We start from the raw sequence: 24,401 nt of genomic DNA, 5'->3' as shown, positions 1-24,401 counted from the left end.
TTCCCAGCCCTAATTGTAAACCTTTGATTAATTATTTAGATATTGTTATTATTATTGTCATTAGACATTATTGGATTGCTTTGCAAGAAAATCAGTCTTCACTCTACAGGTTTTACTGTCTTTACCTTCAGTGTCTACATCCAATGTCTTGACTGGTCATAGTATGAAAGGCACTCATAAATCTCCCAACTCTTACTGGGTCTTGTTCATTAGGGCACACCATAGAAAAAAGTATTTCAGTGTTTTTTGTTGGACGAAGTTGAGATGGTATCTCTGTTTCCCATTTACATTTACGTCATTTAGCAGACGCTCTTATCCAGAGCGACTTACAAATTGGTGCATTCACCTTATAGCCAGTGGGATAACCACTTTACAATATGTTTTTTCTTTTTTTTCTTTGGGGTGGGGTAAGGGGGGGTAGAATAATTACTTTATCCTATCCCAGGTATTCCTTAAAGAGGTGGGGTTTCAAGTGTCTCCGTTTCAAAGCGTCTTCTTCCGTTGTGTGCCTACTAAACACGACCCTGTCCTCCTCTCTCAGGTACTGTACTCCCCGACACAAGGACTTTGACGACCTGGAGAGGAAATACTGGAAGAACCTCACCTTTGTTTCGCCCATCTACGGCGCTGATGTCAGCGGCTCCATCTACGACCCAGTAAGTAAGCTCAGGGACAGCCTAACCGTGCTAATCACATACATGGGTTGTGTACATAAGGGCACATCGTAGCAAAACGTTCTGCAGCAGAAAAAGTAAATGTGCATTTCGTGTGGGACAAGTTCAGAAGTACCTCCCTGGTTTTGAAAAGTTGAAATTATATACAGTTGAAGTCGGAAGTTTACATACACTTAGGTTGGAGTCATTAAAACTCGTTTTTCAACCACTCCACACATTTCTTGTTAACAAACTATAGTTTTGGCAAGTTGGTTAGGACATCTACTTTGTGCATGACACAAGTAATTTTTCCAACAATTGTTTACAGACAGATTATTTCACTTATAATTCACTGTATCACAATTCCAGTGGGTCAGAAGTTTACATACACTAAGTTGACTGTGCCTTTTAAATAGCTTGGAAAATTCCAGAAAATGATGTCATGGCTTTAGAAGCTTCTGATAGGATAATCATTTGAGTCAATTGGAGGTGTACCTGTGGATGTATTTCAAGGCCTACCTTCAAACTCCGTGCCTCTTTGCTTGACATCATGGGAAAATCAAAAGAAATGAGCCAAGACCTCAGAAAAAAATTGTAGACCTCCACAAGTCTGGTTCATCCTTGGGAGCAATTTCCAAACGCCTGAAGGTACCACATTCATCTGTACAAACAATAGTACGCAAGTATAAACACCATGGGACCACGCACCGTCATACCGCTCAGGGAAGGAGCCGCGTTCTGTCTCCTAGAGATGAACGTACATTGATGCGAAAAGTGCATATCAATCCCAGAACAACAGCAAAGGACCCTGTGAAGATGCTGGAGGAAACAGGTACAAAAGTATCTATATCCACAGTAAAAATAGTCCTATATCGACATAACCTGAAAGGCCGCTCAGCAAGGAAGAAGCCACTACTCCAAAAGCGCCATAAAAAAGCCAGACTACGGTTTGCAACTGCACATGGGGACAAAGATCGTACTTTTTGGAGAAATGTCCTCTGGACTGATGAAACAAAAATAGAACTGTTTGGCCATAATGACCATCGTTATGTTTGGAGGAAAAAGGGGACGGCTTGCAAGCCGAAGAACACCATCCCAGCCGTGAAGCATGGGGGTGGCAGCATCATGCTGTGGGGGTGCTTTGCTGCAGAAGGGACTGGTGCACTTCACAAAATAGATGGCATCATGAGGAAGAAAAATTATGTGGATGTATTGAAGCAACATCTCAAGACATCAGTCAGGAAGTTAAAGCTTGGTCACACATGGGTCTTCCAAATGGACAATGACCTCAAGCATACTTCCAAAGTTGTGGCAAAATGGCTTAAGGACAACAAAGTCAAGGTTTTGGAGTGGCCATCACAAAGCCCTGACCTCAATCCTATAGAAAATGTGTGGGCAGAACTGAAAAAGCGTGTGCGAGCAAGGAGTCCTACAAACCTGACTCAGTTACACCATCTCTGTCAGGAGGAATGGGCCAAAATTCACCCAACTTATTGTGGGAAGCTTGTGGAAGGCTACCCGAACCGTTTGGCCCAAGTTAAACAATTTAAAGTCAATGCTACCAAATACAAATTGAGTGTATGTAAACTTCTGACCCTCTGGGAATGTGATGAAAGAAATAAAAGCTGAAATAAATCATTCCCTCTACTATTATTCTGACATTTCACATTCTTAAAATAAAGTGGTGATCCTAACTGACCTAAGACAGGGACTTTTTACTAGGATTAATTGTCAGGAATTTTGAAAAACTGAGTTTAAATGTATTTGGCTAAGGTGTATGTAAACTTCCGACTTCAACTGTAGTTATTACATCAAAGTTACTTAATAAACTTATTTTGGGATACGTTCAAGCAAGTTCCACTAGGGACAAGGTTACTAAATTGTGTTGAATTCCTTACTAAGGCCACGAGTACCAGAATTTAGCATTGTGTGCCAATGGCCTAGGAGATCCATTCCATCCATTCTGACTATTCCACTGAATGGAAGTATTTGAACTGAGTGTATTTCTGCGATAAAGATGAACCACTGGTTTCTGTTCTCGTTAGATCTGTGTATTTTATTTATTTAGTTTTTTCCCCAACATTTATTTAGTTTTTCAATCGATAAAGGATGTCTCTTAACTTGAGTCTAGCTTTCAATCTGTGAGCTGCTCAGGGTTTTTGCGTGCATCCTTTGTTGTTTGGCCTTAATGCCATCTGGTGGTTAACATGTGTTATTACATGACCTTGAGAACTGCAATACAGAACAATGAGCCAGATATATAAATGTGAAGCATCCGGTTGGCGTTTCCACTCACTACCAAATATGGTGATGAGAGGAAGCCTAGTGGCCGGCAGTGGGAGAAGAAGGAGCGAGATCGATTTTGGCCAACATTCTGCTAATTTTCATACAGTTTTCCGTTTCCAAAACTAGAATCTGTAACAGAGTGGACTGCGTTTTGCAGACTTTACCCTTTGCCAAAGTTGTAAGAAATTGCGTTGTTTGGAAGGAGTGCAAGGGCGAATTGAGTTATTGCACACGCGCAGTTTACATAGTCGGCGTTCCCTGACGGAAATATGCAAATTAATGCTAGAACATGCCAATAGGATCTCACTAAAGACTAACTGAAGTACAAATGTAACAACATGGTAACTCCATGTATGTAGGCATTGGATTGTTAAATACATATTTATATAATTGTTTTCTTACCTTAAAAAAAAAAGGTTTAGACTGTAATCCACTTAGGGCTGACCCCAATTAGTTGATTATTTGGTCGTTAGGCTGTTGATCGACCAAGGTTGTTTTAGTCGAGCAGTAACAAATATATATATTTGCGCCCATCTCTGTGAACTAATCCATTGCCGGAGGCCTAGACTAAAAGCCAATTAATGCTTGATTCGAAAATGTGGTCTGAGGCTCCATATGGAGGGTGTGACGTATTTGCGGAGCCTCCAGAGGCATGCAGAGTTCAAATTGAGCTCTGTACCACATCGCCATGCGGCTCCCAAATTTTGTAACAATGCGGAGGGCTCTGTATAGCTCCGCATTGACATGATTGGTTGATGGTAGGTGGGGGCGGTTAAACACAAGCTCACTTCCTTGACAACAGCTCTTCACTGATCCGCAAAGCGCAAGAAGTATGAATGCCCTGACTTCTGCTGAGGCCTTATCATCATAAATGCTGCATGGCCAATTCTGACGTCGGATTGACCATGCGCCCAGATGCACAATGCACTTCTCTCTCCAGAATGTCTCTCTCCCGCCAATTTGTGCATATTCATTGTTTCATAACTTAATTGTGTGAATTGTTTGCGTTTGGTTGTTAGTGTATATCAATTCCCCATTACATATGTCACCAGTAGTACATTTACCGTTAATTCCTATAATTTATAATGTTTGTTACTTTGGTTACGGTCATTTCTTTTAAAGCATTCAATATTATTCCAGTCTTCCTGTTTTCATTGTCGAAGTGGACACATTGTGTGTAGAGTGCACAACTTATGCTATACTAATGTTAGCTAGCTAGCTAACAGTACACTTTAAATGAAAACAACTTTCTGTCAAAATTAGAAACGTGTAACATCTGAAAATGTAGCTAGCTAGACTATCTTACCCGTAGACATGGAATGGACGCTTCTCCCTGTCACGGATGCCATGGTTTCCCTTACTTAGTTTGAAGATATAATCCGGAGACAGGTGTTTTCTCCATCTCCTTAGCTATCATACTGTAATTCCACTGGTTTCAAAACTCGGTCCTCCAGAATGTGGAGAGCAACACTTATGCAGTTCTACTACGTGATATATATTTTTTAAAGCCACGTTAGACAGGATTACCTACACATACTGACTAGCTCAAATAGACAGAAGTGCGCTACATGGCAGACCAATCCGAATTCATCTCTCGGCATGTCCAGCCCACTCATTATCTTAGCCAATCATGGCTAGCGGGAAGGTTGCTGTCTTTTTCTGTGGCTAAACCATTACTATTCGTAATTTAACCATTTATTTCGTATTTACAGATGACATACACGTTTGTTATTAAAGCACATGGAAGTTCACATGTTCCAGAAGGCATTTCTGCCAAAAAAAAACACATTTTGATAAAATAAAAAAAGTTTACGTTCAAATGGCTCTCCTGTGAAGTAGTGACACGTGACATACGCCTAGGTTCCTGAAACGAGTCACATGTATGGAAAAACACACGTTTAAACATTTAGAGCAATCGATTGGTCGAAAGAACAGACGACTTTCGGTCGACCAAGTTTTTTTTTGTCGGGGACAGCCCTAAATCCACTGTCACATTTAATTGGTAGCCAACATGCTTGAATCGGGTCACAGTATTAAATGGATAGTTCACCAAAAATGATAAAATGAAATATTTGGACATGAAGCGAGAGGCTAATATCGGAACCATTGACTTGCACAAAATTTGTGCCACAAATGCTAAAAAGTTAGCACTTGGAACAGTGGCCAGGTAAACAAAATAAAAGCATGGATTGCTTTCATACCTTGTCCATAGACTACTTACAAGAAATTGTCATTTTTTAAAATTTGGGTGAACTATCCCTTTAACCTCCCTTTGTGTGGCTGTGTTTCCAGGAGATCAGTGAGTGGAACATCAGCCACCTGAACACGCTGCTGGACATGGTGGAGCAGGAGTGTGGCATCGTGATCGAGGGGGTGAACACGCCCTACCTGTACTTTGGCATGTGGAAGACCACCTTCGCCTGGCACACAGAGGACATGGACCTCTACAGCATCAACTACCTACACTTTGGAGAGCCCAAGTCATGGTCAGTGGCTAGATTTGTGTTTTTTTTTCACTTAATGTGAGTCCCTGTTTGTGAGTTAAGGAGACTGGTCATACATGCATTTGCGTACTTAAACAGGTGGCCACTGGAGGACACTCTAGACTTACAAAAATGTTGTAAGGAGCCAGGTGGCTTCTGTAGTATAAAGCGTCTTCAATATGAGCAACATATTGACTGGAATTTGGTACTGTGTGTGTGTGTGTGTGTCATTGTATGAGTCTGTGAACACTTATGGGAGATTCTGGAGCGGCGCCTGAGACAGCATTTTCCACCACCATCAACAAAACACAGAATGATGGAATTTCTAGTGGAAGAATTGTGTCGCATCCCTCCAATAGAATTGTAGGCCAAGGTGCATTGAAGTGTTCTGGCTCATGGTGGCCCAACGCCCTATTAAGACACTTTATGTTGGCGTTTCCTTTATTTTGGCAGTTACCTGTAGCTCTATAAAATATAGGTGTGTATGTGTGTGTATTTTTCTGTGAATATGAGTGTGTCTGTGTCCTACAAGCAATGAAATTGTCCAGGCCCAACCATCCCATCACTCGTCGCTAGGTAGCAGTAACGCTCTTCGAACACCGCTCTCGCTCTCTTTTCGCTCTCTCTGTGCCTGCCTCCCGCCCTCTCTCTTCCCATCATTTTCTAATTCCTCCTCTTGTAATACGACCGCCCGTCGAGACTCACTATTCCCAAAGGCCTCACTCGGCATCCAATTCTATTTCCTAACGTTTATGGCTCTCCCAACACGAGTCGCATAAAGAGCCTCTATTTGCCGACACATCTCCATCACTTTCGCGGCCATTTCACGTCAAAGCGAATGGGAAAACCAGCACTACTGCATAGGCCCTATAGTATCACACACTCAAGGGGTTCCTTCCAAATGGCAACCTAATCCCTATATAGTGCACTAGTTTGACCAGAGCCCTATGGGGAATAGGGTGCCATTTGGGCCGGCCCAAAGACTTACAGCCACTCCCGGCTAAACGAGTTGCAAGGCGGCAAGGTAATAACGGTAGACGATAAGGGTATCGACAGAACGCTATTGGAGGGCAACGCTTCGTCAAAGTAACGGTGGTGACCTCACTGGGCGACCTTGGTAGGGGCTATCCGGTATAGGCGTCCGGCGCAGTGCCCGTCATCTTTAGGCTGTGTCTGCAAGGTGAGAGCATGTCTTTCTCTCTCCTTCAATCTCTCTCCAGGGTCTCGCTGGGTGACTAATACCCGCTCCGCCATCAGAGAAGGATCGATCTCCTCCTCATCCATTTCTCCTCTGTTATTTTAACCTTTCATCCCTTAATATTTGTTCATCTTTCTTGCTAGGGATGTATTGACTGAAGCCTGGCTGGGTTATGTTTTTGACCATAGAATGGCAGTTTTTCCCCCTGTTTTTATTGGAGGATACAAGTCTGCAAATATGACTTGAATATGACATGACTGTAGTGATCCACATGATAAAACATTTCCCCTCAACAAGTTCCCATTAACAAGAAAACATCCCAGCAGGAACAGGCTTGTTTTCTGAAAGATGATCTTGTCTTGTTGTAGATATCCTATACTTACTGTATATTGCTGCCACTGTCTAGGAGAAATGGCCATTATAATGTGTGGGTTAGAAGGAGGTTTTCATTGTGGAATGAGAAAAAGGGGCTCTGAACTACAGAGCTGCAGGTCCCGACAGAGATCATTGCGGCGTGGTCAGCATTGTTCATGCTGCGGTTGGGAATGGGCGGTCAGACCGACAACTTTGGGATTAAAATATTATTGTTGTCCAACAGATTATTTGGAAACTGTCATCTTTCTGCTTTGTATGCGTTAGCCTACATATTGTTTTCAAAACACATCTTTGTGGCAATATTCACACACTCAGAATTCGCTGCTTCAAGTTAAGTAGCCTAACTCTCCTCTCCTAGTTGGGCGTGCGAGATCAAGTGTGCCTAGTACCTATATGTGTGTCTCAATTAAATAGAGTAGTCTGCCTATGCATGGGTGGAGAATCACGTGGCAGTTATCTTTCCAAGGGAATTTAATTAAATATGATTAGACTGTAGTTTACTACAGTGTCTGTAAATAAATATTGATAATGGAAAGAAGTGGAGGGCGCTCAACCAACTTGAGTCGAGGTGCAATAAAAAATAATTGATCGTCATTGAAAAGGAAAAGGCGCATAGGTTACCATGGTGAGCTAGCGGTTGCACCTTTTCATTTTCAATAAATATTGATTACCCATTTATTTGTCTCTGCCTGCAAATCGTCCTCCTAAAAGGTAGGCTATATACTGTATGCAAAACGTAGCTCAAAATAAAGTACAAGTGTCGATCTCCTCATTCTTGCTGCGTTCAGTAGCCATACGTGCAAGATCAGGTGCATCCGTGTGTGGTCTTAATTAAAAAGCTTATGCACGGGGCAGTTATCTTTCCAATGGAAATGTACTTCCTAAATATGATTATGCTATAGTTTACTACAGTACATTGCCTAGAAATAAATAGCCTATTGATCGCCCATATTTGTCTCTGTCTGAATAAATAAAATGTATCTCAAGAGAAAGTTAAAGTCTCTCCAACTCTGCTCTCTTCAAACTACATCTAGCATATTGGCTGATATAGCTCAGTAATACCATATAAGGGCCATGTGAGAATCTCTGGTAATTTAACCTATTTCTTAAGTTATTTTTGCGCTTTTTGAAATTGCCTACACGGCACAAAATTGCTGGGACCATAGCTGGCAAGTGAGCTGCGTTATATACGCCTAAATTGCGGGACTGCGGTTGGGTTCGGGACCAGTTCTTGCGGTAGCGGGTGGGAGTCGGACAGAAGTCGGACCTCTACTCTGAACTGAATATTTGCTGAGCCTCCCTTGCTGTGACAACGCTCATTACTGCACAGGCAGACTTTTCTGCTTCTCCCACTCTTGCTCCTTCTCTCTCGCTCTCTTTCCCTCCTTTGCGCTCCCGCTCTCTCACACTCACTTTCTTGCCCTCTCTTGCTTTCTCTTTCTCTGTTTTTGATTCTCTCTCTCTCGCTTTCTCTCTCTATCTTTTTGATTCCCTCTTTCACCTTCCTATTCCTCACTCCCTTGGAGGTCCCAGCCTCCTTGTCTGTGCAACTCAGGATTCTGTTTTTCTTTTCTTTCTCTCATTAAGTCTCTCTCCCGCCCTAGTTTTTAAAGCCACTCACTCAGTGGGTTGCCTAGAGTACCTTCCCAGGCTTGGAGCGTACCACTCAATACCAGCATCACACTGTGTGTGCCTGTTTGTGTGTGTGTGTGTGTGTGTGTGTAGGGCTGTGGTGGTGGTGAAATTTTGTCAGCCGGTTATTGTCATGCAGATGAGTAGTGCATGATATGTAAACCTTATTATATGATTGTATAGTAAGAAGAATATAATTGAACTTTGCTGAATAAAATAGAAAGGATATTTTTCCCATTCAGAGCAAGTGCGCATATGAAGTGGCTATGTTGAGCGTAAAAGCGATAATTTGAAACAGATCCTATACAATATATTTTGAGTTATTTGGTAACATTAGTTGTGAATGATACAAACTTTAGAATGTCTTAGAAATCAAAACATACACTGAGTGTACAAAACTCTTTCCATGACATAGACTGACCAGGTGAATCAAGGTGAAAGCTATGATCCCTTATTGATGTCACCTGTTAAATCCACTTCAATCAGTGTAGATGAGGGGGGAGGGGACAGGTTAAAGAAGGATTTTTAAGCCTTGAGACAATTGAGACATGAATTGTGTATGTGTGCCATTCAGAGGGTGATGGTAGTAGGTGCCAGGCGCACCGGTTTGAGTGTGTCAAGAACTGCAATGCTGCTGGGTTTTTCACACAACATTTTCCTGTGTGTTTCAAGAATGGTCCAACACCAACAAGGACATCCAGCCAACTTGACGCAACTGTGGGAAGCATTGGAGTCAACATGGGCCAGCATCCCTGTGTAATGCTTTCAACACCTTGTAGTTCATTCCCCGACGAATTGAGGCTGTTCTGAGGGAAAAAGGGGGTGCAACTCAATATTCAACAGGTGTTCCTAATGTTTTGTACACTCAGTATATATGGGCTGCATGATCGGACTTAAGCTGTCCCAGACAAAAAATAAATAAATAGATTGGTCGAAATTTTAAAACATTTTTCTCCATATATAGACACATTCTGTGTTTTAATCAAATCAACTACAGTGCATTCGGAAAGTATTCAGACCCCTTGACTTTTTCCACATTTTGTTACGTTACAGCCTTATTCTAAAATGGATTAAATGATTTTTCCCCCCTCATCAATCTACACACACAACCCTTAATGACAAAGCAAAAACCGTTTTTTTATAAATCTTTGCTAATTTATTACAAATAAAAACCGGATATATCACATTTACATAAGTATTCAGACCCTTGACTCAGTACTTTGTTGAATGACCTTTGGCAGCGATTACAGCCTCGAGTCTTCTTGGGTACGACGCTACAAGCTTGGCACACCTGTATTTGGGGGGTTTCTCCCATTCGTCTCTGCAGATCCTCTCAAGCTCTGTCAGGTTGGATGAGGAGCGTCGCTGCACAGCTATTTTCAGGTCTCTCCAGAGATGTTCGATCGGGTTCAAGTCCGGGCTCTGGTTAGTCCACTCAAGGACATTGACAGACTTGTCCGGAAGCTACTCCTGCGTTTTCTTGGCTGTGTGCTTAGGGTTGTTGTCCTGTTGGAAGTTGAACCTTCGCCCCAGTCTGAGGTCCTGAGAGCTCTGGAGAAGGTTTTCATCAAGGATCTCTCTGTACTTTGCTCCGTTCATCTTTCCCTCGTTCCTGACTAGTCTGCCGCTAAAAACATCCCAACAGCATGATGCTGCCACCACCATGCTTCAATGTAGGGAGGGTGCCAGGTTGATGTGACGCTTGGCATTCAGGCCAAAGAGTTCAATCTTGGTTTCTCAGACCAGAGAATCTTGTTCCTCATGGTCTGAGAGTCCTTTAGGTGCCTTTTGGCAAACTCCAAGTGGGCTGTCATGCCTTTTACTGAGGAGTGGCTTCCGCCTAAAATTGTCTGTCCTCGGTTGCAACACTCACTACCGAGTTCCAAACTCCCTCTGGAAGCAATGTCAGCACAATAACTGTTCGTCGGGAGCTTCATGAAATAGGTTTCCATGGCCGGGTAGGCGCACACAAGCCTAAGATCACCATGCGCAATGCCAAGCGTCAGCTGGTGTGGTGTAAAGCTCGCCGCCATTGGACTCTTTCGTGCCTTTTACTGAGGAGTGGCTTCCGTCTGGCCACTCTACCATAAAGGCCTGATTGGTGGAGTGCTGCAGAGATCGTTGTCCTTCTGGAAGGTTCTCCCATCTCCACAATGGAACTGGAGCTCTGTCAGAGTGACCATCGGGTTCTTGGTCACCTCCCTGACCAAGTCCCTTCTCCCCCGATTGCTCAGTTTGGCTGGGCGGCCAGCTATTAATTATGATTTTTATTTTATTTGTATTACTAGTCAGTCTGTATCCCAGCCCTGCTCCATCAAGAGATATGTTAATAATAATATATAATTTGTAGAGCACATTTCCCGTGCTCAATGCGCATAAGGTAGAAAACAAAAACAAAAAACAGCATCAGTAAGTAGAAACAACGGTCACAATACATCAAAACATGACCTACTAATTACTACTAATGTTCCATTAGCCGTCACTGCACTGCTCTATCTATAAAACCCAACCTTTACAGTCTCTCTTTCTCTGCTAGAAAACTGCTTTCATTTTTAGAATGAGGCCTTTACAAAGCTCGTATGTCTGGGCACGTAAACAGAGAGGTGGTATCACAAAGGGCACCCCATTCCCTATTCAGTGCACTACTTTCGATCAGAGCCCTGGTCAAAAGTAGTGCACTTCATAGGAAATAGGGTGCGATTCGGGACGCATCCAGAGCCTCTCCATAGTATAATAGAGAGGGGTTATCATGCTTCAGTAGCACCTCTCTTGATCCATTCTCTAGTTTCCCCTCCAAGCAACCCTCTCAACCATCTGAAGATATATTTTCCTCCCCTCTTCTTCTCTCCTCCTTCTCCCTCGCCATCGTCCCCCTCTTTTTACATATGCCCCTGTGAGGAAAAGCAATCTTTCCTTGTCACTCTTTAAAAGTAAATTTACTCACATGGATGCACCACTTAACTCTGTTTAACCGTGAATGTGCACTTACACACACACAACATATGTTTTACTATCCTTGTGGGGACCTAAAATTGATTTCCAGTCAAAATCCTTTTTACCCTAACCCTAATTCTAACCCTTAAGTTAACTCTAACCCTAAAATAGCCTTTGTCCTGGGAAATGTTCCTTGTTTCACTATTTCCGGTACCTACAAGGATAGTAACACGCGCACACACACACTCCATCCTCCTTCTCTTTTTCAAATTGAATAATTTTCACTTTTCGGGTAATTACAGTATGTTAAACTGTGTGCAAGGAGCTGTTTGCCTAACCCTCCTGTGCAGCCACTGTGAAATTAACTCCATTCCCCTCCAACTCTGCTCCCATCAAAGTCATATTTCCCCCCCCGAAGATCTGCTGTCAGATGCTTTAACGATTACCTGGCGGTTTGCGAAGCATCGAGCCGAGAGTAGGGAAAACTGCTAAAAAATACATGTTAGGGTTGCGTATAATGGAGTTTAAAACGGAGCAAGAGTCCATTATTAATTCATTGTTTGCTTCTTTTTGTAGTTTTATTGGGTAGTAGACGACGCTTGCTGTTTTTGTGTCTTCAGGTAGGAAAGAGATGAGAGTTCACTTTAGAGATGTCAGTGCCACAGTCTTGTTACACTGGAAGTGTTTCATGAATGAAGATGGATTGGGAATAGTTCTAATCGCCTAGTCAATGATATTGTGGTCATCCAGATTCATGCTGATCATTTCAGTAACCTGGTCCTAGACCTGTTTGTACTGTCTTGCCAACTCCTAGGATCATTGTCATGGCATTTAGTAACACAGAATAGCACAAACAGATCTGGGCACAGGCTATCATTAGTTGTGCAGTCCCAGGCGTAGTTTAACGTAGAGATGACACAGCCAAATAATGTTAACTCAGCACAAGACGTTGAAAAGCAAACACCCAAAAATACGTCTTTTCAACGTCTTTTGCGCATAGGGATAGGAGGGATGGGCTTATATCATACAGTGCAGTCGGTAAGTATTCAGACCCCTTCACTTTTTCCACATTTTGTTACGTTATAGCCTTATTCTAAAATGGGTTAAAACTGAGCAATCGGGGGAGAAGGGCCTTGGTCAGGGTGGTGACCAAGAACCCGATGGTCACTCTGACAGAGCTCCAGAGTTTCTCTGTGGTGATGGGAGAACCTTCCAGAAGGACAACCATCTCTGCAGCTGTTACGAACCCCGTGGCTCTAAACATCTAGGGTGGATGGACATGAGACCCGTAACATAAATTCATGTAAATTATAAGTGTGGCATGAAACAGTGAGAACAAAAATGACACAACTACCATGAACTACCGTCAAACACAAATGGTTTATTGCTAAACACACGGTAAAGGTTTGGGAAAAAGGGCTGAGCAGGACCCAAGAAATGAAACAATAGTGTAAAACCCCCTAAACTGATCTTGCCTGCCTCAAGAACCGCTAGGCTACTGCTACCATACAAAAATACAGTGGGTGGTCCGCTCAGGTCTAACTAGTGTTTTTAGACAGCTTTCTTCCTACGGGTAATGTACGCCCAAGGGCAACTAGCTTAAACTCCCCTTTTCCCAGAAACACACAAAGCTACCAAACAGGGTAATCAGCAATTAAATAAGTACACACCACACAGGACACAACAGTATCCACACTCAGGTAAAGAAATAGTTTCTAATAAAGTTACCAACAGGGTAACCAACAACTTAGTGAGTACACAACACACAGGACACCACCGTGTCCATACTCACATATGGAAAAAGTCTCTCTTTCTTGCAACAAACACAAGTCTGGTTTTTATAAAATGGGATGTGTGATTGAACAAACGAGTAACAGGTGGTGCAATTCACAGGAATGTTCACTGATTGGTCCAATCAGCAGACACCTCAACGACCACCAATCAGGAACATACAGGACACCTGTGATTAGGGCAGAAGGAGAGAAAAACACAGGACACAGGATACCTGTATCCGTAACACTCCCACCCTTAAAAGAGCAAACCACAATGGTTTGCGACACACGTACTGTCACAACACCCAAATTCACAAATCATCCTGCCGGGATAACAAAAAAACCTAGATCATTACACACGAGACAAAGCATCTGCCAACACATTATCCAACCCCTTTTTGTGGCGGATCTCCAAATTATAATTTTGCACGACAAGTGCCCAACGCATAAGGCGTTGGTTCTGGTTGTACATCCGGTGGAGAAAAACTAAGGGGTTATGGTCAGTATAAACTATCACTGGTAATGCACTGGAACCAACATAAACTTCAAAGTACTGCAGAGCTAACAACAAAGCTAGAGCTTCTTGTTCAATGGTGGAATAGTTTGTCTGACATTTGTTAAATTTCCGTGAAAAATAACAGACAGGATGGTCCACTCCACTCTGGTCTTGCTGCAGTAGAACAGCACCAGCACCTCTGGCACTTGCATCTACCTCCAGTTTAAACGGTCGTTCAAAATCTGGCGCAGCAAGAACAGGAGTACTACATAAGAGTGCTTTAGCAGTGTTGAAAGCAGTACAACAATCTTCAGACCATACAAATTTTCTTGCCGGACTGAGCAAATCCGTTAATGGAGCAACTACCGCAGAGAAATTTTTACAGAAACTACGGTAGTAGCCAACCATCCCTAAAAAACGGCGTAGCTCTCTTCTGATGGTAGGTGCGGGAAATGCGTTTATAGCTGAGACCTTGGCATCTACAGGGCGCACCTGACCATGGCCGACCTGTTTACCAAGATAAGTAACAGTGGCCTTCCCAAACTCGCACTTTGCTAAGTTCAGGGTAGTTGTGTCATTTTTGTTCTCACTGTTTCATGCCACACTTATAATTTACATGAATTTATGTTACGGGTCTCATGTCCATCCACCCTAGATGTTTAGAGCCACGGGGTTCGTAACATAAAGTGGGGGCTCGTCTGGGATGGTTGGCTACTACCGTAGTTTCTGTAAAAATTTCTCTGCGGTAGTTGCTCCATTAACGGATTTGCTCAGTCCGGCAAGAAAATTTGTATGGTCTGAAGATTGTTGTACTGCTTTCAACACTGCTAAAGCACTCTTATGTAGTACTCCTGTAGGCTTGATCAAGAACTGGAGACGCGTAGGCTTGATCAAGAACTGGAGACGCGTAAGATGGAACTGGAGGTGCGTAAAATGGAACTGGAGGCAGAAACAGCGAGGTTAGTCTCTGCTCATACTATGCCTGCTAGTGAGCCATCCTCACCAGCTGTGTCGGCTGCTACGTTTGATATTAGTAGGCAGATCACCTTGGTACCTGTGTTCAGGGAGTCAGAGGTTGATTCCTATTTCAGTGTTTTTGAACGTATAGCGGTAGCATTGAAATGGCCCAAAGAGGTATGGTGCCTATTACTTCAGTGTAAACTAACAGGTAAAGCCCAAGAGGTTCTGGCAGCGCTACCTCTTGAAGACAGTTTGAATTATGAAGTGGTCAAAGCTACTGTTCTTCGTGCCTATGAGCTTGTTCCTGAGGCATATCGACAGAGATTTAGGTCTCATAAAAAGTATCCTACTCAGACTTATGTGGAGTTTGCTAGAGACAAAGGAAATCTGTTTGACAAATGGCACAGTGCTAGTAAGGTAACTGATTTTAACTCTCTACGGGAGTTAATCTTGTTAGAAGAGTTTAAAAATTGCTTACCGGAACGCATTGTAGTTTATCTGAACGAACAGAAAGTATCCTCACTGTCGGAAGCGTCTGTATTGGCAGACGAGTTTGTGTTGACGCATAAGAGCGTGTTTTCGGCTCGTACGGAGAGCAGGGCTGCGGAGTTGCTAACTTTTAGTCCTAGTCGACCAGCAGTACATCCAGCACGCCCAAAAGATGTGCGTCACTGTTTCTATTGTCATAAGGTGGGACATATGGTTAATGATTGCTTTCTGCTAAAACGCAAACCGGGGATGCCTCAGCACGCCAGGCCGCCAACGGGTGTTGGGCTGATTCGTACGGTTGTAAGGCCGGAATCAAGACAGAGGCCTCATAGTGAATGTGGTTTAAAAGTCCCTGTCCCAGATCACAGTTATGAACCGTTCATTTTTGAGGGGTTTGTTTCTATATCAGATGACGAAGCGTCTCAGCGTCCAGTTAGAATCCTCAGAGATACTGGTGCGGCGCAGTCGTTCATACTAGCTGATGTGTTGCCCTTGTCTAATAATACATATTGTGGTTCCAGTGTGTTAGTACAAGGAATTGAAATGGGATTTGTCCCAGTGCCATTGCACTTTGTGAACGTACACTCTGAGTTAGTCAGTGGATTGTTCAGAGTTGGCGTACGTCCTATGTTGCCAGTAAAAGGTGTGACATTTATAATGGGCAACGATATTGCCGGAGGAAAGGTGATACCCGTATTAGAGGTATTGGATAAAAGTGACCAGGCTCTCTCCGAGGAGCTGGCACAGGGTTATCCAGATGTGTTCCCCGCTTGTGCTGTCACACGTGCTCAAGCACGACAAGTGGGGGAAGTGATAGATTTGTCGAACACGATTCTATTCAGAGAGTGTGACCCAGAGGATAGTTCGGGTGCTACCTCTGGTAAGCTGGTGCAGTCTGACCAACAGCCCAGAGAAAGGAAGAAGGATGTGGAACTTGTTGCTGAGGCAATACAGTTACCAGTTACTCGTGAGCAGCTGATCGCTAACCAACAGGTTGACATTAGCCTGGCTAAATGTTTTTCTAGTGTTGTCTCAGAGGACGAGCTAAAGAAGAAAAACATGGCATATTTCATTGATGGTAATCTCCTCATGCGTAAATGGACATCCCATGTTGACGCTGGCGAAGATTGGAATGCTGTTTACCAAATAGTGATTCCTACAGCCTTTCGACAAAATGTTTTATCCCTCGCTCATGATCACCAGTGGTCCGGACATCTGGGAGTCACCAAGACTTATGATCGTGTTTTGCGACATTTCTTTTGGCCTGGCTTAAAACAAGATGTGGCTCAGTTCTGTCGGACTTGCCACACCTGTCAAGTAGTTGGGAAACCGAACCAGGTTATTTCCCCCGCGCCTCTTTGTCCCATACTGGCCATAGGTGAACCATTCGAACATGTGATGGTTGATTGTGTTGGACCATTACCAAAAACAAAATCTGGTAACCAGTTTATGTTGACAATTATGTGTGTGGCCACCAGGTACCCAGAGGCCATTCCTCTGCGAAGGATTACTGCTCTGGTGGTGAGTAAAGCGTTGATCAAATTCTTCTCAACTTTTGGATTACCTAAGGTGATACAAACTGATCAGGGTACGAATTTCCTTTCTAAACTTTTCAAACAAGTGTTAAAATCCTTGTCAGTTACACACCGTGTGTCAAGCGCATATCACCCAGAGTCTCAGGGTGCGCTTGAACGTTGGCATCAGACACTGAAGTCTATGCTCCGTAAATATTGCTTGGAATCTGAGAAAGATTGGGATGAGGGAGTTCCTCTAGTGTTGTTTGCTGTCCGTGAGACAGTACAGGAATCTCTAGGGTTCAGCCCAGCTGAACTGGTGTTTGGACACACCATGAGAGGACCTATGAAAGTCCTTAAGGATCAGTTTTTGTCACAAGAGTTGTGTGTGAAAGAAAATGTGTTGGACTACGTTAGTCGCTTTCGTGAGCGCCTACATGCTGCCTGTGCTCTAGCAAAGGAAGCACTGTCTTCCTCACAGAAACGGATGAAATGACACTATGACACACAGGCTGTTGCTCGTTCACTGCAGCCAGGTGACCGAGTTCTTGTGTTGTTGCCTGTGCCAGGAGCGTCATTGTCAGCACGTTTCTCGGGTCCTTATGTCATTGAAAAGAAACTAACTGAAACTGACTATGTGATACAGACTCCTGATAGAAAACGCCAATCTCGTGTGTGCCACGTTAACATGTTGAAGACATACCACACCAGACCCGTCACTCAGGTAGACAGTCCAGAGAAACTGGCCGAGTCGGCTGTCTCTGTTGCTGCTACGGCTGTAGTGGGAGGTCATGTTAATGATGTGGACGGAGATGGTTTAGAGTTGCGCAATACTCAGCAGCAGTGTGCTAGATTGCCCAATTCGGAGATGCTGCTGTCTCTCCCATCAGGCCTGATTCATTTAACGGACAGACAGTCAGATGATATTGTGAGACTATTACACAGCTTTCCGTGTCTTTTTAATGATGTTCCTACATGTACTAATGTGTTAGAACATGACATTAATGTTGGAAACGCTGCACCTATCAAGCAACATCCTTATCGTGTCAACGTCTCTAAGAGAAAGATAATGAGGGGTGAGGTCGGTTATTTGCTGGAGAATAACCTGGCAATGCCAAGTTCAAGTCCTTGGAGTTCTCCGTGCATTCTGGTTCCTAAACCTGATGGGACATCCAGATTATGTACGGACTATCGGAAAGTCAATGCTGTCACAGTGCCCGACTCGTTCCCGTTACCCAGACTGGATGACTATATTGATACTGTTGGTGCTGCTACTTATGTAACCAAACTAGATCTTCTAAAAGGTTACTGGCAGGTGCCATTAACCCCACGTGCCTCCGACATCTCTGCCTTTGTGACCCCAGATCACTTCCTACAATATGCTGTCATGGCATTTGGGATGCGGAACGCACCAGCCACTTTCCAACGCCTGGTTAACACAGTATTGGCTGGAGTTCCTAATTGTAGTGCTTACCTTGATGATCTGGTAATTTATTCAACTGAGTGGTCTGATCATGTTAACACTCTAAGGGTAGTGTGTGAACGTCTAGCAACCGCTTCTCTAACCCTGAACTCTTTATGTTACGAACCCCGTGGCTCTAAACATCTAGGGTGGATGGACATGAGACCCGTAACATAAATTCATGTAAATTATAAGTGTGGCATGAAACAGTGAGAACAAAAATGACACAACTACCATGAACTACCGTCAAACACAAATGGTTTATTGCTAAACACACGGTAAAGGTTTGGGAAAAAGGGCTGAGCAGGACCCAAGAAATGAAACAATAGTGTAAAACCCCCTAAACTGATCTTGCCTGCCTCAAGAACCGCTAGGCTACTGCTACCATACAAAAATACAGTGGGTGGTCCGCTCAGGTCTAACTAGTGTTTTTAGACAGCTTTCTTCCTACGGGTAATGTACGCCCAAGGGCAACTAGCTTAAACTCCCCTTTTCCCAGAAACACACAAAGCTACCAAACAGGGTAATCAGCAATTAAATAAGTACACACCACACAGGACACAACAGTATCCACACTCAGGTAAAGAAATAGTTTCTAATAAAGTTACCAACAGGGTAACCAACAACTTAGTGAGTACACAACACACAGGACACCACCGTGTCCATACTCACATATGGAAAAAGTCTCTCTTTCTTGCAACAAACACAAGTCTGGTTTTTATAAAATGGGATGTGTGATTGAACAAACGAGTAACAGGTGGTGCAATTCACAGGAATGTTCACTGATTGGTCCAATCAGCAGACACCTCAACGACCACCAATCAGGAACATACAGGACACCTGTGATTAGGGCAGAAGGAGAGAAAAACACAGGACACAGGATACCTGTATCCGTAACAGCAGCACTCCACCAATCAGGCCTTTATAGAGTGGCCAGATGGAAGCCCCTCCTCAGTAAAAGGCATACGACAGCCCACTTGCACCTAAAGGACTCTCAGACCATGAGAAACAAGATTCTCTGGTCTGAGAAACCAAGATTGAACTATTTGGCCTGAATGCCAAGCGTCACGTCTGGAGGAAACCTGGCACCATCCCTACAGTGAAGCATGGTGGAGTCAGCATCATGCTGTGGGGATGTTTTTCAGCGGCAGGGACTGGGAAACTAGTCAGGATCGAGGGAAAGATGAACGGAGCAAAGAGAGATCTTTGATGAAAACCTGCTCCAGAGCGCTCAGGACCTCAGACTGGGGTGAAGGTTCACCTTCCAACAGGACAACAACCCTAAGCACACAGCCAAGGCAACGCAGGAGTGGCTTCGGGACAAGTCTCAACGTCCTTGAGTGGCCCAGCCAGAGCCCGGACTTGAACCCGATCTCTGGAGAGACCTAAAAATAGCTGTGCAGCGACGCTCCCCATCCAACCTGACAGAGCTTGAGAGGATCTGCAGAGAAGAATGGGAGAAACTCCCCAAATACAGAAGACTCAAGGCTGTAATCGCTGCCAATGGTGCTTCAACAAAGTGCTGCGTGAATGGCTATTTTCAGTTTTTATTTTTTATAAATTTGCAAACATTTCTAAAAACCTGTTTTTGCTTTGTCGTTATGGGGTATTGTGTGTAGAATGATGAAAAACAACAACAATTTAATCAATTTTAGAATAACAAAATGTGGAAAAAGTCAAGGGGTCTGAATACTTTTCAAATGCACTGTATCTCTGCTCCAAATGTCTCTACTCTAATCTTAACCCATCTGCTCTCATTCCCCTGCTGATATAAATACCTGAATCAAGACTCACACAACCATATGTCTTCTGGCTGTTACCAATGCACACCTTTTATAATGACCTTTGAATATTGATTGTGTTGCCTTGGCGAAAAAGTTTTCCAGATGAAAAACCAACCCAATAGATGTAAGGAAGAGTTTGGATGTGATGGAATTAAAGTTGCGGTAGTTTCAACACACACACACACACACACACACACACACACACAGGAACACCAAGTTTCTCTCTCTGCCTTTGCGACAGGGCTGGCCGAGAAAAGAGACATCAAATTAGTATCGACCGGCTGTGGCACTTCATGCACAAAATCAAATTTGCTGCTACTAATGTCCTCTGAGTTGTTAGCAGGCTGGGCAGCAACTGGCCTCCTGGTTGGATACCTGGCATGCATTCTGAATCCTTTTTAGAAGACATAGACATGGGTGAGTTTCCCAATGTCTTTAGCACTAGATCATCTTGGTAGGCAATGGACGAAGGATCATCTCTTTATGCTAAAATCTTTGTTTTTTGTGGAACCCAGACGAGTAGAGGATAGAGAGAGAATATGACTATTCATCTCTGTTGAACTACAATGTCTATGTGTGCTTTATTGACGAAGATCTTGATTCTTCATAGACATGCACCATGGTGGATTGTGACACAGTGTATTTAAGCCCATGTGTTGTAGATCATTTGGCTTAGCTGTGTAGATCAGCAAGACCTAGATTGTAATCCTTAGATATCAAATCCCAGATGTATTTAATAGCCGTGAACAACAATAGTGAACACTGATGTACTGTGATTGATTTAGAGTTTATTCTACAGGATATTGATTTCGTATCTTGAACATGCTTTGATGACTCTGGTTCCCTTGGTAACCCAGTTGAATGCATTCATAGTTTAGGTTCAAATTATAAATGTCGCTTACAAAATTATATTACCCATATCCTCCCAATTCTTAGCCATTCACTAGAATCCCTCAATAGGATAAGGTTCCCCCCTGTCTATTCAATCTTATTCATTGTGATCTAAAACAGGGTTTCCCAAACTCGGTCTTCCAAACCTGATTTAAAAGGCTAAACTGATCCCAAGTCAGCACTTGTACTCAGACAGGCTTCATACATACAGTGAGGGAAAAAAGTATTTGATCCCCTGCTGATTTTGTATGTTTGCCCACTGACAAAGAAATGATCAGTCTATAATTTGAATGGTAGGTTTATTTGAACAGTGAGAGACAGAATAACAACAACAAAATGCATGTCAGAAATGTTATAAATTGATTTGCATTTTAATGAGGGAAATAAGTATTTGACCCCCTCTCAATCAGAAAGATTTCTGGCTCCCATGTGTCTTTTATACAGGTAACGAGCTGAGATTAGGAGCACACTCTTAAAGGGAGTGCTCCTAATCTCAGCTTGTTACCTGTATAAAAGACACCTGTCCACAGAAGCAATCAATCAATCAGATTCCAAACTCTCCACCATGGCCAAGACCAAAGAGCTCTCCAAGGATGTCAGGGACAAGATTGTAGACCTACACAAGGCTGGAATGGGCTACAAGACCATCGCCAAGCAGCTTGGTAAGAAGGTGACAACAGTTAGTGCAATTATTCGCAAATGGAAGAAACACAAAAGAACTGTCAATCTCCCTTGGCCTGGGGCTCCATGCAAGATCTCACCTCGTGGAGTTGCAATGATCATGAGAACGGTGAGGAATCAGCCCAGAACTACACGGGAGGATCTTGTCAATGATCTCAAGGCAGCTGGGACCATAGTCACCAAGAAAACAGTTGGTAACACACTACGCCGTGAAGGACTGAAATCCTGCAGCGCCCGCAAGGTCCCCCTGCTCATGAAAGCACATATACAGGCCCGTCTGAAGTTTGCCAATGAACATCTGAATGATTCAGAGGAGAACTGGGTAAAAGTGTTGTGGTCAGATGAGACCAAAATGGAGCTCTTTGGCATCAACTCAACTCGCCGTGTTTGGAGGTGGAGGAATGCTGCCTATGACCCCAAGAACACCATCCCCACCGTCAAACATGGAGGTGGAAACATTATGCTTTGGGGGTGTTTTTCTGCTAAGAGACAGGACAACTTCACCGCATCAAAGGGACGATGGACGGGGCCATGTACCGTCAAATCTTGGGTGAGAACCTCCTTCCCTCAGCCAGGGCATTGAAATTGGTTGTGGATGGGTATTCCAGCATGACAGTGACCCAAAACACACGGCCAAGGCAACAAAGGAGTGGCTCAAGAAGATGCACATTAAGGTCCTGGAGTGGCCTAGCCAGTCTCCAGACCTTAATCCCATAGAAAATCTGTGGAGGGAGCTGAAGGTTTGAGTTGCCAAACGTTAGCCTTGAAACCTTAATGACTTGGAGAAGATCTGCAAAGAGGAGTGGGACAAAATCCCTCCTGAGATGTGTGCAAACCTGGTGGCCAACTACAAGAAACGTCTGACCTCTGTGATTGCCAACAAGGGTTTTGCCACCAAGTATAAAGTCATATTTTGCAGAGGGGTCAAATACTTATTTCCCTCATTAAAATGCAAATCTTTTTATAACATTTTTGACATGCGTTTTTCTGGATTTCTTTTGTTGTTATTCTGTCTATCACTGTTCAAATAAACCTACCATTAAAATTATAGACTGATCATTTCTTTGTCTGTGGGAAAACGTACAAAATCAGCAGGGGATCAAATACTTTTTTCCCTCACTGTATAGACCATGGTCAACATGACAAAATAGCATTTTGACACTAGGCTAATAAATCTGATAGTTGACCCTGTTACTAGTTCGTCTACAGACCTGTCTCACTGTCCATGTGTGTTAATGTAAACATTAAAATATTACATGTTTTCCTTTTTAATATGACACTTTAACATGTTAGACTCTGTAGCAAGGAGAGGAGGCATTGGTTTTAATAAGACAGCCCGGTGAATGGATGCGTGGTAATTATTGAGTTTATGCCATGTAGCGTTACATCTCAATTAGATCGTCAAGTTCAGTTTGTTTATGCTTCTGCATCTCTTGTGGAGTGTGAAGGACAGAGCAGTGGTTGAAGGGTTTTATCATTTTTTTATGAATTTCCTTTCATGTTTGGTGCGTGTGTGTGTGCGACTATGTGCACTCATGTAGTGGCAGAATGTGTCTGATTTTTTAACTAAATGTGTGTGTGCTCATTACATTACACATGGACGTTGTAGGCCTACATGTTCCCATTAGGGATTTGAAATAATTTCACTATTCAAATAGTATGATGAATTTTTGTCAAATATGCGGATATTCGAAATAAATGTGGTTTTTAACCTGAGTGAGAGGCTGGCGCTCTATTGCTGCAGCTGGTGAGGGGCTGGTGAGATGGGAGCGAGCAGACGAAGTGAGAGAGAGAGATGCAGTACCCAAGGCAACTCGGCTACAGCCAAGACTAACTAACTTGTATCAGCCACAATGTTATTTATCATCCAATATAACGGTGCCTGTCTTGACTGGGGTAACCTAGAGAAGATCGCTAGCTAGGCTATAGTTAGCTAGGCTATAGCTATCTAGGCTAATTATTGAGGCCACATGATGCGCTTTCTCCCCCTATTCAGATAAAACAACAGCCTACCTGTTGGTTGCTCACTCTTTTTCATTTCACTAACTTTTAATTCTGTAATTTTATTCCATCTTGCATTGGATTAGTGAACTCTGACTTCACTTGCTACACGTTGAGCCTCTTTGCTGCTTTGGTTGGCCAACATAAATAACAAAGCTACATACTTGGAGGCTACCTTTTTATGGGGCGCACGTCATAAAAACATTTGTTGTTTTATTAAATTAATATTTAGAAATGTCATGGTATATCCTTGTATGTAACAATGTCACATGGATCTTTTTATGAAATTTAGAAAAAGTATTTTCAGTGCCTTTACATTTTCTTGGCGCACAAATGAATACTCACAAGTATTCGAATACTAACATCTGTTCAGATATTTGAATAACTGTACACATCCCATAGTTCCCATTTGAATTTACTAAATCAGCTTTGCCACAACTTCACTAGAGCACTCACACTTCACTAGATCCCCCCCCCCCCCCCCCCCCCCCCACACACACACACACAGACTAGACCCCCCAACACACAGACCAGTCGAACACTTACCTACAAGCTTTTCCTCAAACTATCAAATATTCCCCCACGCAGCTCTCACTCCTCTCCTCAACAGTAGCAGCAGCAGTAAAAACATAATCTCACCTCACTGCTGAAAAGAAAGGGAAAGTTCACAGACCTTTCATTTACTCTGTGTCTTTGTTTGTTTATTTCGGTCTGGCGCTGGCAAGGAGACGTGCCGCTGCCATGACAACAGTGGCCCAGGGAGGATGTAATAGAGGTAGATGTGCTGATT

At 43.2% G+C, this 24,401-nt stretch overlaps 1 protein-coding gene across 1 annotated transcript in view; it reads left to right on the top strand.

The window, feature by feature from the left end:
- Positions 1-24,401, top strand: part of LOC311130573 (lysine-specific demethylase 4B-like) — a 67,249-nt gene that overhangs the window by 18,764 nt on the left and 24,084 nt on the right. Inside the window, exons 4-5 of the mRNA XM_084163340.1 lie at positions 542-656; positions 5,232-5,425. Of these exons, the coding sequence (XP_084019466.1) occupies positions 542-656; positions 5,232-5,425 (309 nt within the window). The remainder of the gene's footprint in view (positions 1-541; positions 657-5,231; positions 5,426-24,401) is intronic.

Source organism: Coregonus lavaretus (assembly GCF_964263955.1).
Source record: "Coregonus lavaretus genome assembly, chromosome: 6".
Classification (NCBI taxonomy): domain Eukaryota; kingdom Metazoa; phylum Chordata; class Actinopteri; order Salmoniformes; family Salmonidae; genus Coregonus; species Coregonus lavaretus.
The sequence above is the reverse complement of the archived record's forward strand: the minus strand, read 5'-3'. Positions and strand labels throughout refer to the sequence as shown.